The sequence below is a fragment of the Anabrus simplex genome, chromosome X, assembly GCF_040414725.1.
Source record: "Anabrus simplex isolate iqAnaSimp1 chromosome X, ASM4041472v1, whole genome shotgun sequence".
NCBI classification, from domain to species: domain Eukaryota; kingdom Metazoa; phylum Arthropoda; class Insecta; order Orthoptera; family Tettigoniidae; genus Anabrus; species Anabrus simplex.
This window is the reverse complement of record NC_090279.1, coordinates 116,436,787-116,454,152: the sequence shown is the minus strand read 5'-3', so window position 1 is coordinate 116,454,152 and position 17,366 is coordinate 116,436,787. Positions and strand designations below refer to the sequence as shown.

The 17,366-nt window shown below is 40.2% G+C and overlaps 1 protein-coding gene across 9 annotated transcripts in view; it reads right to left on the bottom strand.

Annotated features, from left to right (window-relative positions):
* Positions 1–17,366, bottom strand: part of LOC137503388 (pyruvate dehydrogenase E1 component subunit alpha, mitochondrial-like) — a 128,178-nt gene that overhangs the window by 99,745 nt on the left and 11,067 nt on the right. For 8 of the 9 annotated variants that reach the window (XM_068231011.1, XM_068231018.1, XM_068231019.1 and 5 more), the window contains exon 2: positions 245–587. In XM_068231011.1, coding sequence (XP_068087112.1) covers positions 245–415 — 171 coding nt within the window. In that variant the 5' untranslated portion in view covers positions 416–587. Of the gene's footprint in view, positions 1–244; positions 588–4,838; positions 5,060–17,366 lie in introns of all 9 variants that reach the window. The other variant, XM_068231010.1, reaches the window with a different exon arrangement.

Here is a 17,366-nt window from a genome sequence, read left to right as displayed (position 1 = left end):
AACCGTGCAGCCATTTCAGAGTGATGTGATAGTGTCTTGCTGCTGTTCTAGTGACATCGGGTCTTACCGTTAAGTACTGTGTATTTTGTCTGTAATCAGTTCAGTGAGTGCGTTACAAGTCATGCACAATCACAATCACATGTTATTGTAGCGAGCTATTGTAGAACAGTTTCACCATACCGCTTTGTAGACCAAATGTTAGGGTTATCTTATTCTATCTGTGCTGAGTGAAAAATATACATACATATGTAATGTAAGTGCAGTCGGTGATAGTGGTGTTACTTTTATTACATCGCTGCACCAACAGCAGTATCAAATCACTGCTCCAAACATATCGTGTAGGTGTACCAGTGAATGTGTAATATCCAAAGACATTCACTAAGGCAGGAACTATCAAATTGAGCTTGCAGTCCATGCAAGGCTGTTAGAAATAGGTTTCTCAAAGCGGCACGGATATGCGTTAAAGTGTTGACGCATTCCGTGATTGCCTCCTTTTACACTGCATATGAAAGCAGCATACATCAATCAACAGGAATCACCTCTCTTGAATTTGGTGCTTTTGTTCCAGCATTTTCCACAGAACGAGCCTAGAAAATATGAAACAAATATTAGTACTTCAATGACATTTCAGCAATATTAAAAACAACTTGTATACCATAAACCAATTCACTATTTCCATTGGCTCTATTTTATCAAACAAGAGATGTGATCCCCCCCCCCCCAAAAAAAAAGAATCTTGGGATCATTAGTCACAGGAGCAACAGGATTACAGTACATGTAATTTGAACAAAGGAAAGTGCCCTTCCCATATCAGAATTTCATGAGTAATGTTTGGAATTCAAACCATGGCCATCTTGGAGAGAGAAGTTAGTAACAATGTCACTCAGCAACAATGCAAGTATCTACTGGCTAAAATGCTGCCTCTGTGGATCAGCGGTAGAGTGTCGGCCTCCGGATCCCAAGATAATGGGTTCAAACCCGGCAGAGGTAGTCGGATTTTTGAAGGGCGGAAAAAAGTCCATTCGACACTCCATGTCGTACGATGTCGGCATGTAAAAGATCTCTGGTGACACATTTGGGGTTTACCTGACAAAATTCATTAAATCTCAGCCATAGACGCCCAAGAGAGTTTCGGTTTACTCGGTCTGGCATCTAGTGGGCCTAGAGTAAAACAGAACGTCGAAATTGACGAGCAGACAGCCAGATGGCGTCAACTTGAAATGTCTGCACATGGTAGCTGAGGCCATACGATTATTATTATTATTATTATTATTATTATTGGCTAAAATAAAAGTAAAACACACCGAGCTCGATAGCTGCAGTCGCGTAAGTGCGGCCAGTATCCAGTATTCGGGAGATAGTAGGTTCGAACCCCACTGTCGGCAGCCCTGAAAATGGTTTTCCGTGGTTTCCCATTTTCAAACCAGGCAAATGCTGGGGCTGTACCTTAATTAAGGCCACGGCCGCTTCCTTCCCACTCCTAGCCCTTCCCTGTCCCGTCGTCGCCATAAAACCTATCTGTGTCGATGCGACATAAAGCAACTAGCAAAAGTAAAACAAGAGACCTTGTAGTTCTGTGTGACCGCTGATGTTATGATCATAGCCTCATGATCTCCAGTTTAACAAGGAATCTGAACAGGGATGATGATGCTTGTTGCTTAAAGGGGCCTACCATCTAGGTCATCGGCCCCTAATGATATGAAATGAGACAAAATGTGAAATCAATTTAATTTCCTTTTATGACGACTAATCAAAAGTAGCATAAACTCGCGGTGTTCCATTATGGTACTACTCACAAGTATTGTACGTCGTACAGGTAATGCAGACCTATGGTGTTTCTCATCGCGCCACTCGTAGGCAACGCAAACCCATGGTGTTCCTCACATAGTGTGTACTAATCATAGGCAACGCAGACCCACGGTGTCGCTCATATAGTGGTACTAATCACAGGAACTGGAAACCCACAGTGAACCGCTCTCTGTTGCTACTAATCACAAACTTATTGTGTACCTAACATAGTGGTACTACTCACAAATATAGGCAACCCATGGCTTTCCCCGTGTGATGGTACTAATCACAAGTAGTTTCATGGTTCAAATTCGCCCCTTTTAGTCGTCTCTTACGACAGGCAGGGGATACGTTGGTGTATTCTTCCTCTGCGTCCCCCACCCACACGGGGTAGTCATTATATTCATTGACTGAAGTTCTAAGACCTGATACCCTTGCAGATCTGAAATGATTATACAGTGTGCCTCACTTGCTGCTGAGGAAACATCAAACTTCTATTCACATAAGATAGCAGCTACTGCTGTGTATAGAGTGGTAATTCAAACCCTTCAGAAGAGCTGCTGAGGCAGCACAGCAAAATAAGACAGAACACACAACAGGATAAATATAACAGGTCAGTGTGGTAACACAGGGCTACATAAAACGACAATCTTCACACTGAAGTTCTCTCTTCATCAATCCCGTTTCTTCTCACCTACTGACAACCTCATCTTCATCAGGATGTTGCACTTAGTGTATACAGCTTACAAATTGAAAACATTAATAGATTAGGCAGCAAAATATTACTGTGAACAAATGGGTGGAGAACATACGAGGGAAAGTCAATAAGTATTTACAATTTTGCTCTAATTGTCTTTAGGTTGCCTCTACGGTGTTGTGCTCACCAGCCACTAGAAGGCACCATTTTCTATGTCTGTGGTAGGTTTCAGCTTTATCAGATCAGTACAGCTTGCGCTGTTGCGACGTAAAGATAGCTGCACCACTCTCTGTTTGTATCAAGGAAGAACAGCACTCCGCAATCCGTTTTCTGAGGTCTGAAGGTGCACCAGGAGTGGAAATTCATAGAACAGTCACTCGTCTGTTGTTCAGGATCAATACCACACACCTGTTCAATACTGGCATCAGTTATGGCTGCAGATGGACGCGAGGATCTTTCCTCATCCTTCATGCTCGTGCGATACCTTTTGAACTGTTCAATCCACTGGTAAACACTTCGCTATGGCAAAACATTGTCCCCATATTGTGCTGAAGGTCTTCTGTGAATTTGCGCTCCTTCCTCCTGGTGAGGAAAGTTCCGATCCTGTATGAGAACTGTACCAGCTGTGTGCGACTGGGTGATGGACATTCATCCTGGTTCAAGACCGAAAGTGGAGTTCAGCAAGGCAGAGCACTATCCCCATTATTGTTTATCACCATCATGGATGTCATAATGAAGAACATCAAGAAAACCTCTGGTGAACTAAATGCAATGGCCTTCGCTGATGATGTTACGATCTGGGGAGAAACTGAGGAACAAGTACAGTTGAGACTCAATGAATGGAAGATTAAGTTAAAGGAATTCAATCTCAAGATAAGCAAACTCAAAACAGTAGTGATGGCAATAAACAAAGAGGGACGACCAGCGAACATCATACTAGGAAAACCATCCATTAGAAAGTGTGGAAAGCTTTACATACCTTGGCAGTGTAATATCTCGAGATACACTAGCCACAATGGAGGAGGCAAATAGGGTGCAGAAGAGCTCTCACTTTTACTAGCAAGTATGAACACTCCTCTGTGATCCCAAAGTAACCAACAAAATCAAAGCTGGTGATGTTCAATCAGTACTTCATACCAATCTTAACCTATGGTACTGAAATCTGCACCCTCACTAAGAGAGACTCATCAAGGTTGCAGGCATCCGAGATGAAGTTCCTTAGGTCCACAAATCAAAAACACCAAACTGGACTAGTTAAGGAATGATGTGGCTAGGAAGGAAGGTGGCATTGTTTCATCATTGTTAGATCGGGTCAGCATGCCCAGACTGAGGTGGTTTGGACATGTAATGAGGATGGAGCCAACAAGGACAGCATATGTTAATTTGGAAAGACATGTGGCAGGGAAACGGATGGTGGGAGGACAAATAACCCACTGGATGGACATCTTAAAGATGGGCATTGCAGATCGGGGAAGGACACTGGAGGATGTCATTATCAACAGAACGTATTTGAATAAGACAGAATGAAAGAGGCTCGCCAAAAGTACCTGGGATACTGGAACTGTAAAATAATGATGAGAAGCTCTTTAATGTGCTGGCAAATCTACTTACAGGAGGCTAACATATACCACAGAACTGAGCAGATATTGAACTGGGCTCAGAAAGGCAGAGCTCCAACAAAAAATCTGAACCACCCAGCCCTGCTCTCATTTTCTACTTCCCATGTCAGGACCTAAGATCTGTCAAGAAGGACATCTGATGAGCGTTTGTATCCACCCACAGGATGAAGCTCGTCAAAGGCTCAGAAGAATTAGATTTGCAAGAACTGAGATTGATGTGAAGGTAGTCCTTGTCCTGTTCTATTTCATATCTGCCCTTGTCTCTTACTTCCTACAATGATCTATCACTGTGTTTATCCTCATGTTTCTATCTTTCTATTCTACCTGTGTTGACAATATCATGTTCTATGTTTTGAAATGAGTGCCTTAACCTTTTCCCACTTTTAGCACCCTAAAGCGCCCGCCTGTTCACTTCCCTTCCGGTCCTTAACGCCCGGCTGCATTACCTGTACACGTCTGCGATCTATGGACAGTTTTGTATTTTTTCGGCAGTGGAGTGTTTATAAGGCATTTATGAACACGCAGTACAATTTGCAAGGCTTAGGAAATTTAAAGAGCGATAATGTGTCTTACAGTTGCCTAGGCAACGGTCTTGAAATTCCGCGAGCGCGGGTCAGCCGTTTCGTTTGTAAACGAAGGCAAGTCAATAAGTATCTGCAATCAATTTTTGCAAATTCATTACAAAAAAGAGTACTGTACACACTTTTTTTGACATCATTTTTCAACATAGTCACCTGCTTTTCAATTCACATGGTCCACAGTTTCACAAGTTTTCTGATACCCTCCGCAAAAAAGGTTTCTGGTTGCGCAGCAAGCCACGTATGCACCGCTTCCTTCACCTGTTGATTGGAGCTGAATCAACGGCCTCTTAGAGCATTTTTTTAAGTGGACCAAATAGATGGTAATCCAATGGGGTGAGATCGGGAGGATGCTCCAACACCTCAAAACGCAGCATCTGAAGACAATTAGAGCAAAATTGCAGATACCTATTGACTTGCCTACGTCGGACTATTGTTAAGAAAGTGAGAAAAGGAAGAGAGAAGAAAAGTCTGAACTCATGGCTGAGGTCATGGGTTGCGACAAGAAGTTCAACAGGAATTGTGAATACAATAATGAATGAATCAAAAAGCAAGGACCCGGAATCATACCAGAGGTACATAAAAATGGATACACACACATTTCAGAATTTAGTTGAGAAAGTTGCTCCATTAGTGGTGAAGAAAATACCCATTTGTTATAAGTATAGAAGAGCGACAAGCAGTAACTCTTAGCTTTCTTGCCACTGGAGCACGTCCAAATATATTACACGTATTCCAGGATTTAAGACTGAAGATGTGAGAAAAATAAACGTTCTCAGGACCCAATATTTGGCTAGAAAGATGAACGTAATTGCTGATATATTTCATGTTTGCAATTATAACACTAAGATCTACTAGGTATAGATAATAGAAATGTAATATCAGCAATTACCTTCATCTTTTCAGATAAGTATTGGGTCCTTTTCTTTTCACATCTTCAACCGTAATCGTGGTGGTGATTATTGTTTTAAGAGGAAGTACAACTAATGGAAGGAGTCTGACACTTCGAAAAATGAAGGGCCAAAGGAGGACAAGGGCCGCAAAGGGCATGAAAATTAAAAGACTCCCTAGGCCTCCATATGTAACACCGTCTGGGTCGGAAAAGAACAACAGTTGACCAAGGGAGGTCGGATAGGATAGATGAAAGTGAGGAGTCTGGCACAAATGGAAGCAATGCCAGGACTCAGCTAAGGGCCCCGTGGTCGCCATCCCATGCTCCAAAATTCAGAGCCCCTGGGGGCCCTTTTAGTCACCTCTTACGACATTCAACCGTAATCCCCAGCAAATGACCCTTAAGTTCATTTGCCATGTTGCTGTACTTCTTTTATCGTAATTCTCTGTTTTATAATGTGTTGACTTCGGATTATACAGGAAATCGTTCTCCACATATAGTGCAATAAGCATTTTCACCACAGCGACTCTCAAATTTAATTGTTTGTCATTTTTACCAGGTTATCTTTCACCTTTATCACAAAATCTTTGATCAAATATAACATGGAGAAACTCATTCAAGACTGATCCTAGATGGTTTTCATCCAAGTTCTTTTAACAAAGATTATCAAATTGATTTGATCCAAGTTATCTGAATCCAAGTTCTTTGATAGTGTAATAATGGCCTATGACACATTCCAGCTGGTAAGGGTGAACTCAACATAAGGTCAATTAAAAACAAAACAAAAAAGTAGAAATACCTTAAATATCTTATCCAAGGTTTCAAATGAAGTAGACAATTATTTCAAACACTCAGAGGGTAAGTAGTAAGGATGAACTTCATAGCCTGACCCCTTACCAGTACCATTCTCGCCCCAACTCATCTGAATTGAGAAAGTTTAAATATAACTCTAGTTTAATGGTTGTCTAAGCTGCCTGTACATTAATTCCTAACCCATCCTATTTATCCTACACAAAAACTACAAGAAATAACGGATATTAGACGAACTGTTGTTAAGTCACCCCAACAAAATTTTATTAACTGAGTTTCCTCAAAACAAGCCTTCGTGAAGTTCAAACTTAATACCTGGAATCACAAAAATGTAAACTAAACATAACAGTAACCATTTTATACATAACTACATTCATTGAGCTTACAATGAACAAAACAATGACATAGAAACATCAGCACTGAAATAAATTTCCCCATCAGACACAAGAACATACTGCTATGAGGAAGTACTCGACTGTTCCTGGAATATGAGATGAGGATTTGGTTGAGTGATACCTAACCTCCAGGTTTCAATGTCTAGTACATGGGCCAGGGGGAAAAATATAATTATAACTTCTAAGACAATTGCTTTGTACTCGAAAAAAGTGTAGCGTTCTACAAAATGTAAGAGCAAGCAGGTTAAAAATCTGATAATGTTTTGTTTGTATATCTACAGAACTTCTGTTAGATTTGTGACAGGGAACCAGATAAATGTTTCTACTTAAAAGTCCTGGAGAAAACACAAGCTCCGATGTACTCATGGCAGAAGACACCAGAGCTCGGCAGTTTTTTGTATATTGTCAAACATTTCAACACTAGTTCATTTTTCCTTCAGTGATAGGACTTTTCTATCTATGTAGCAGACACACACTAATTGTTTTTAAGACTGAAAATCTGAAGTATTTATAATATATATTATGTCACCTTACTCAGACTGTTACCAGCAATCTACATGTGCATCAGAAATCAACTTCTTTTTATATTCTAACTAGCCTGAGCCCGGCGTTTCGCCTGCATTTATTAAGTCAACTGCATTAGATGCCATTAAACCATAAAAGTTGCTTGGCAATGACGCAGACAGCTTCATTTCACGAAGCAAAAATCGCTCTTTGACAGAGCCACGAGTGATCTGTGAAATGCTGTGCCCACATCTTAAAAATTTCAGATCTCTACGTTCAGTAGATTTCACTGGGCATTGCACACGTATACACAGACAAGCAATTCTGGATATCACGAACAGAACGAAAATAGCTTCCTATGGCATACTTAAAATGGCATCTTGACTGGTATATGCATTACTATTCCTTTTTTTAAAATTTGTTACAAGATTGGCTTTACATCGCACCGGCACAGATAGGTCTTACATAAAATCAGCTTCATGGTCCGTATCGCACTTGAACAGATTCACAACTAAGTATTTTCCACCTTGTTGATACATTAGGTGCTTAAGGCAACTTACTGGTTAAAAGTGGTACATGTTTCGTATATTATTAACATCTTCAGCCACATAACACTATTTTGATGAAAAATTCATATATTGACAAAGTATCAATGCTTTGGGAGAAAGATAGGTCTTACGGCGACAATGGGATAGGAATGGGATAGGAGTTCAAAGGAAGCAGCCGTAGCCTTAACGTAGAACTCCAGCATTAGCCTGGGTGAAAATGGTAAACCACTGAAAGCCATCTTCAGGGCTGCCGACAGTGGAGTTTGGCCCACTATCTCCCGAATGCAAGCTCACAGATGCACGCCCCTAACCGCATGGCCAGTTTCCTCGGTTTACTATTCCTTGTTTATCTATCTTATGTTTCCTCTGAATAAAATATAAGATTGAGTTAGTTGAAAGAAAATACAGTTCACATTTTATTGCTGATATGTTGAAATCCTTGTATTTTCTTATATTTTAGTGAATAAAATGAATATCAGGTAAATAAGAAATAAGTAAATACAGGGTAAATAAATAAATAAATTAATTAATTAATTATTAACACAAACAAAAGTAATATGAACAATTAATGCAAACATGTCTTTACCTGTATAAATATTCATTGGACATGAAGCCCATGTTAAAAAATTCAGATCTCTGTGTGCCGTAGATTTGCCTGGGCTTCACGCACACAAACACTTCTGGATATTATGGAATAATTTGGCTCTTCGTGTCTGGGGCCAAAAATGGCTTCCTACACCATGGACTTAAAATGGCTCCTTGACTTGTAATACCTATCTTATGTACGTTACCTAGCGATAGTGAATCTATACATTTGATCTTGGTGATAACACGTTGGATTGTCTTCCCAGCATGTTTTCCGACGGGTTTTTGTTCATAACTCATCAACGAAAGGGAAATGAAAAATCCAGCTTCAAGGTGCATTCGGACCCCCTTCCATCTACCTATCTTCAAAATTTCAGATCTCTGCATGCCGCAGATTTGGCTGGGCACCGCACGCACACAGACAAACACTTCGTTTTATTATTATACGATAGCACTCAAAATATTTTTTTTTTTTTAGTAAAAGAAAACTTATCTTTTCAAATTCCAATATGAGAAACCACTTAACCCATTTTCCCCCCACATTTTCAATCCACTTATTAACACAAGAAGGCAGTGACTTGATATGTTTGATGTTACAACCACTCCAGAAATTCCTACTATTTATTTAGTCTATATTATTCCTGTATTGATGACTAGCAGTTTGTGTCATAGTGTTTTTTTTTATTTTTGAACTGTATACATATTATTTTGATAACAAGTGTTAATGTGTTTTACATGCTTGATTTTTTTTTTGATTGTTAGTTGTTTAAAATCACAAAAACCAAGGCTACGTAATGGGAACGATATCAGAACTGATCAAGTTGTGACATGAAATGTAAACTACATAGATGTACTGGACATGTCACTCACTGGCAGATTAGGAAGTGGTCAATTTAGGTACTGATCACAGGAAATGTAGACCTATCGTATGTCGCACATAATGGCATCACTCATAGGTAACACAAACCCATGGTGTTTCGCACATAAGGGTGGTACACACAAGCAATGCAGACCCATTGTGCTCTGCACAGTGGGACTAATCACGGGCGCTGGTATTCCTGTGGCGTCCCTCACTAAGTGGAACTAATCACAGGCAACATATATTCATGGTGTTGCTCACATAGTGCTACTAATCATAGGCAATGTAGACCCATGGTGTATGACATTCTAACAACAACCACAGGTAATACAAACCCATGGTATTCTTCACGTAATGGAACTCTCACGTAACGCACACCCATGGTTCTTGCACATAGTGGTACTTACCACAGGCGCCACCCAAATCCGTGGTTTTTCTCACATGGTACAAATCACAGGCAACGTACACCCATGGTGCTTCTCGTAAAGTGGTACTACTCATAGGTAGCGCAGATCCATTCTAAACCCAAGGGAACAGACACATTCCAGCACAGCATTACAGCACATGGACATTAGTTCACGCAGCCAAATGCCCGCTCCCCCGCTTTGTTGGAATTCACACGATCGTAGACACTACTTACCACAGAACCGTGGTGTTCCTCACATAAAGGCACTACTTATTGGTAACGTAGATCCACAGGGTGGTACTAACTGCAAGTAACGTCGACCCACGGTGTTCCTCACGTAATGGTACTAAGCACAAGTAGTGTCATGGTTCTAATGTAATCATCCCTTGGTCGCCCCTTTTGACAGGCAGGGGATACAGCGGGTGTATTATTTGTCTGCGTCCCCCACCCACAGGGGGTCTCAAAATATATATGTAAGCCTAAACATCAGAACCAAACAAAATACACATGACACACACCTCCACTTGTCAAATGAATATCATGCTACACAAAGAGAAAATGTAGACAGTATTTATGAGAAACAAACGAAGAAATGGAATCAACTATTTGATGAGGGTATGCCAGATTCGGACTCCAATGATTACATAATGAAACATGTAAAAAATGTTATCTACATAAACAGATTTATTACCAGGGCCAAAGAATCCAGCAATCATGTACATTAAGGCGTGCAAATGCTGATTACTCAAAAACTATAATCAACCATACAAATGTTGAGGTAACCCACAAAAATCTTCTTATAAAAAAAAAAGAAGAAGAAGATTGCATAAAGCAAAGAGAGAAATCTAATTATGAGCTTCCTCAGCGTCAGTAATGTTATCAAAGGAAAGCTATCAGAGAAGTTTTAAATGATAAAATAAATGATCAAAAATTAGTATGAGAACAGATTCAGCATTATTTTAAAAATTGATTGGAGACATTGCACTCTCATTTGCATGTAATGTACAATTCAGTTGATTTTGTATTAGCTAACGAAATCCCTGAAAATTTCCAAGGATTTGGTCTTTTCCATGATTACCAAGATCCTTTAGACATTGTCCTAGGGCAGTATGGCATCCAACTGCTGCAGATATAATTGCAAAAATTGCTACCCAGATGTTAGTCAGATGCATGGTTCCAGATGTTCTTACAAAGGGCACTAGGAAAGTTTTGCAATACCCAAAAATGGTTGGCTGGACACCCCTGTTATGGTGAGGGATGAAAAGAGGGGTGAAAACCGGTCTAGAAGACAGAAAGGCGCAACCTTCACACCAGTTGTTACCAAGCAGTGGGATTGAAAGCAAGTTAAGATGTCAGTGTGGTCTAAATGTGAATATTACGCAATTATCCGCTACAATTTTGCTCGTGGATTAACTGTTGACCAGTGCCTGGAGGAAATGACTCCTGTGCTGGGGAAAGATTGTCCACATCAGACAACAAAGAGTTCCAGAGAGGAAATTTTGGCGTTGAAGACGATCCTCGTTCTGGGTGACCGTCTGAATCGGTGACTGAGGAAAACATTGAAGCTGTGAGGAAAATGTTGCAGCAAGAGAGGCAGTTGACATATCGGCAGGTAGAGGAGACCCCCACATCCCTGCCCCAGCTATTCATTCAATTCTACATGACCATCTCCATGTTAGAAAGGTTTGTTCCCTTTGGGTGCCCCATTCACTTTCAGAGGAACAAAGGGCAAATCAAGTGAAATAGCGCCAAAAAAAATTCTAAAACAGTTTCAAAATGGGACTTCGCGTAACATCAATAGCATCGTTACAGGTGACGAAACTTGGCTTTATTATTACGATGCCCCAAGAAAATCCCAGAACAAGGTGTGACTGTTTGAAGATGACGGTACTCCTGTGACTGTGCGAAAGTCAAGGTCAGTGAAGAAAAGGACGATTGCAGTATTCTTCACTAAACGGGGCATCCTAACTCGGGTTGTGCTAAAAACACAAAGGACAGTCACTGCGAAGTGGTACAGTGAGACTTGTCTGCGTCAGGTCATCCAGGCTCTCAAGCAGCTCCGTCCAAGGTCACGGCTCAACACTTGGCTATTGCATCACGACAATGCTCCAGCACATCGTGCTAATGTAACAATGGATGTTCTTGCCAGATCAGGGTTGACTGTGCTTGATCACCCTCCATACAGTCCTGATCTTGCCCCATGTGAATTCACACTCTTCCCAGAAGTGAAGCTGAAGGGGCGGCGTTTTGCATCCGATGAGGAGCTTCTGGCAGCATGGGATCAAGAGTGTGAAAATGTAGCCGAAGAAACAGAGTTGGTTCAGTGACTGGTTTCGACGTATGGAGAAGTGTATTGAGTGTGGTGGAAATTATTTTGAAAAAGTCTAAAGCGTTCACTCACACGGCAAAACTTTCTTAGTGCTCTTTGTAAGATTGCTCGGATGATTGTGATATTTAAGGGTAGTGGTGATGACCCATAACCATCTGTTCTATCATCAGAAGGATTATAGCAAAAACTCTAGATAGTATTAAAGTCAATATCAGAAAGGGTTTGTGATGACACTGGGAACATTTATAATCAACATTTTATGCACAGCTGTACCATGCTAATCTTGTGCATGCATGGTGCTTCTGGACGTCACTAAAGCATTTGACAGCACCGAGCATGATCATCTCCAGTCGACAATCTAACATTCTCAGTTAACAGAATCTCTAAAAACTATTCACTATAAAACTTCTCAGAGAAAATAAAACCCAAGTGAAAACGTATAAAGGTCAGAACGATGAAATCAACGTTGAGTGTGAGGGAATGCAACGAGATCCGATTTCACCTCTTCTATTTACCTGCAGCATCAGTCAAATTTTAAATGAACTCGCAGAAATGTGGCATATATGTATGGTTTTGAATTAACTCTTGACCCTGATCCAGTGACTGTATTATGCTTTGCTGATGACACTGCTATTGTCGGGAAAGACAAAGAGGCTGCCTCACTCTTAGTTACCAGCACCATTCAAATGTCGAATGAAATAGGTCATCAATACTTGCTTCCTCGTCACAAGACTTTTGCCACACACACACACACACACACACACACACACACACACACACACACACACACACACACACACACACACACACACACACACACACACACACACACACACACACACACACACACACACACACACACACACACACACACACACACACACACACACACACACACACACACACACACACACACACACACACACACACACACACACACACACACACACACACACACACACACACACACACACACACACACACACACACACACACACACACACACACACACACACACACACACACACACACACACACACACACACACACACACACACACACACACACACACACATGGAACGACTGTTCTTTGTTTCTGTCTTGTGGAGTATGTTGTCAGGCAGTGCACAAGGCTGCCAATGTCTCTACTTAGGAACTAAGGGTGGTTGTGATGATTATTGTTTTAATAGCAACTATACTCGGCGAGTTGGCCGTGCGGTTAGGGGCGCGCGGCTGTGAGCTTGCATCCGGGAGATAGTGGGTTTGAATCCCACTGTCGGCAGCCCTGAAGATGGTTTTTCGTGGTTTCCCATTTTAACACTAGCAAAAAAAAAAAAAAGCAACTATAGGAACTAAGGGACTAATGGTGGAAAGGTGAATTAAAAGTTTTTCTTGGCGTGAAGACAGTTAGGATATGGCCTGGACAAGACCAGTGACATGGGGACCAAGCAAAAGGGGTCTGGGGGCATAAGCCCCCAAGTTAGAGCCTCGAAGCGGCCTTAGGCCTCTAGATTGCTGTGGGAACGCCATTGGTCTGTACTAGTTAGGGTAGAGCCTGTTTTTTCTTGCTGTGCGGACAGTTAGGGTAGGGCCTGGACAAGTTTCTTGCCGTGAGGACGGTTAGGATAAGGCCTGGACAAGACCACTGGTTATCCTTCATATGTTCCATTTATTTGTGTTTTTTACTGTGCCAGGGTTGGTAACGGAATCTCATTATCAAAACTGATGGGAATGACATCACATGCCCTTTTACGTTGGCCAATAGAAATGCAAATAGCTACTGCAGCAATGGAAAGTGGCATGTAATGCTCTTCATTAGGTTGTAAAAGTAAATGAATTTCTTGGGGTGGGATGGTGGGTTCCTGGACATCGCAATGAACACATCTCTCCTCTGACACTCAATCCAAGTAAGATTTCATTAATTTCTACTTACTTATAATGTTACAAACACTTGTTACGAAGTGTCAATTTTTACCGATAGGTCTATAAATAATACCATGAAGTCTTCAGCGATAATCACTGAACAAGGGAAATTAATATCCAGTGGGTTGTCTACCATCTATGGAAATTTTGTCAGCATCAGCCAGTATGAAGACATTTATAAGGACTATTAAAATCTATTAAAAACCTGTCACTCTTCTATAGTTCAAACAGTATGCTACTGGTACATCTTGATTCTACATATATAATGAAGTATGTATTGGGCAACTCTATGTTATAATATTTTTTCCTTCTAGTGAGTGTAACCGACAAATAAATATCATCTGTAATGCACGTCGGAAATGAATGAAAGCTAAAAATTACAACACGAAGCTATTTTAAAAGACAAAAGCAGACATGCCAACTTTCAAAAGTGAAAAATCAGGAAAATTTTGCAGTGAATTGCGACGTATTACGACACATCACTGATGGCAGAACATGTACAAATTCATTATAATTCAATACATTAACAATTCTATTTGTCCATATATATATTTTCCATCATTTACATGCGAATACTAAATACTGGATATACCTGAACTGTAGGAACATGTGACTTCTCATCCTTCAACATGGTGATCACATTACGACTAATTGTTGTTCAACACATCAGTAGCTGACTTAGCCTTCTTCAGAAACTCTGAACTAAATTTTTGCTCAAAGCACTTGCCTTGCTGAACTGATTTCAAGGTTAAAAGTTTCTCCAAAGTTTGTTCAGACAGCAAGGATCTGAACTGTGTTTTGTCTTTGTGACTCTGCTAAAAATCCTTTCACATACTGCATTGCTATGTGGAATTGATAAAATAGCAAGCATCACCTTAGAGAGTCTGTCATATTTAAGTACACCATCAGCTGATTTCATCTGACCTACCAATGCCCACTGAACATCAATTCTTCCTTTTGTCAGGTCAGTTTCGAGCTGAAAGTTACAGAACTGGGAGTGCAGAATATCAGTTTTTTTATCCAAATGTTCCGTTTCACTAGTCAAAATGTTCGGACACTTGTTTATGAAAAATCTAAGGCTAGAAAATGATGCCTTACTTACAGCAGATATATTTGTAACTTCTGAATTAATTAAAACATCATCTTTGAATGGAAATTTGTGTAGCATGTAGTCACATGATGAAGAGAAACACTTTCTAACAGACTTAAAGAATATGCACTTTTCCTCAGACTTCAAGGTGTTCACTAAAACGCAGAGTTCCCTATCATCAGATCACAATCATCCTTTTAATTTGCTGGAGTATGATAATCTACATCAAGGAGAGAGGGGGATCTTTTAATAACGTCTGGTTTCACAAAACTTGCCATCACATTCTTCAATAGTTCCTCCAAAACTGACCTCAAAAAGTGGATGTGCGGCATACTTGACTGAAGAGCTACGTTTGGATTCTCAAAGATATCCATAAAACTTGAGAGAAAAAGGCAAAAAGATTTATGTAAATTTGATGAAAGGGAACATGAAAAGTCGTTCTTCACGTGACAATGCATGGCTCTTAGTGTCATCAGTAGTTTCTTTTCTTTTAATGAAACTGATGACTGGGTTTTCCTTTTAACTGAGGAGTGAGTTGAAATGTTATGACAATCCTTAACATTTTCAGACAAACAAGACACTTAAACTGTGCTTAGGAATTTTGTAAGTCTTCAAAGTTTCCATCTGAGAATCCTTACTCACAATTTTGCTTCTTAATAATGTAACCAAATGGTCCCACTGAAGCAAAATCCTATCTAAACACCTTCTTAGTGATAACCATCGAGTAGGCACATGCTTCAGAATTTTCCTGATTTCTGTGTTGTGTAAAGTCTGAAATTCTCTGAACTTTTCTTTCCTCTTTACACACTTTTCCAGATAATAAAATATATCATACTTGCATCTACATTTACGGGCAAGCATGTCGCACCCTTCTCGGCAGCAAGATTAATTAAGTGACAAGAGCAGCCTATGATGATTATGTTACTATTTTCCCGCTTCAAACATCCTGCCACACCATTCTTTAATCCTACCATTACTGGAGCATTATCAGCACCAAGAGCTAGGCAGTTTTTTAATGGAATGCAGAATTCACGAAAAGTTGAGAGCAAAAGATTGTTAATGTTAGCTCCAGTAGCATCCCCTTCTAAATTAGGCACAGAGAGTAGACAACTCTGAATTTCGTTGAGTGCAGGCCTAAAAAAATGTTACAACAATGGGATATATCTTCAAGTCGCTTTTATTGCTACCATCAGTAGCAACAGAAAATGCATTCACCTTCAAATGTGATACAATTTTCATCCTTTCTTCGATGCACATTTCTGTAATGATAGCTGCTGTTTTCGTTCTAGCACACCCATATCGTTTAGCGATTTCCGAATCAGTAAACATTTTGCGAGACAAAGGTCGCGCGTGATCGGCACAATTTACAGGCAGGTTATGTTCTACTATAAATGACGTAAATAACGCCTCGGCATTCATCACAGGTTGGTTTTTACATGAAAAGTTCAGTTTCTGGTTTCTTTCTACACACTGAACACACTCCTTATGTTTTTTCGTTTGCATGTGCTTGAGTATATCGCATTTCCTGCCATGTGCAACTGAAAAATTACACCTACATATAGTACAGAATGTGAACGTTGGTCCCTTTCTGGATTCACTCAAACACGGAAACACTTCCCTATAAGCACTTTTAAACATTGCATCATATTTCTTTTTTTGACATTATGGCCAAAACAAATATTAAGGCACAACACGAGCACTTCTGCAGATCTTCCCCCCAGGTAGAACGACTATGTTTCTGAGGTTAGGTTACTCCAAAGAGAATGTTACCCGCTTGACTCGCTTGCAAAGAGAATGACTGTATTATAGACCAACGAGCAACACATGACTGGCCACCGTGCCCCATACTGCCATCTGGTATCATTATTAGAACTACTATCGACCAGCCATACTCAGCCATATATCGATAGAACGAGGAAATCCGCAGGAGTTTAAAATAATACGAAAATTACGGATATTACTCTGAAAGTTGGGAGATCGGACCCGGCGATCGGGATGATGAAAAATGGGATTCTCCCGCTCAAATCGGGAGACTTGGCATGTCTGCAAAAGGCTATACCTTACAATGTTATGTATTATTAGCACTAATACAGTTTTTTACTGGACTGTAAATATCACAAATAATAAGGACTTTACAATACACCCATATATGTCAATCTGACGTTTTAATTAGTAGGTCACTGAAGATGACTCATATGTATTCAAAACATGTCTGAATAAACTTAATACTTCATCTTAAGAGATGAAATAATTTAGTGAACAGGAAGATAAATATATTATTGCACGAATCAATTCAGGATGCGAGTAAATGAAGTGGTAAAGTCAGAAGTGTGAAGTGCAGGG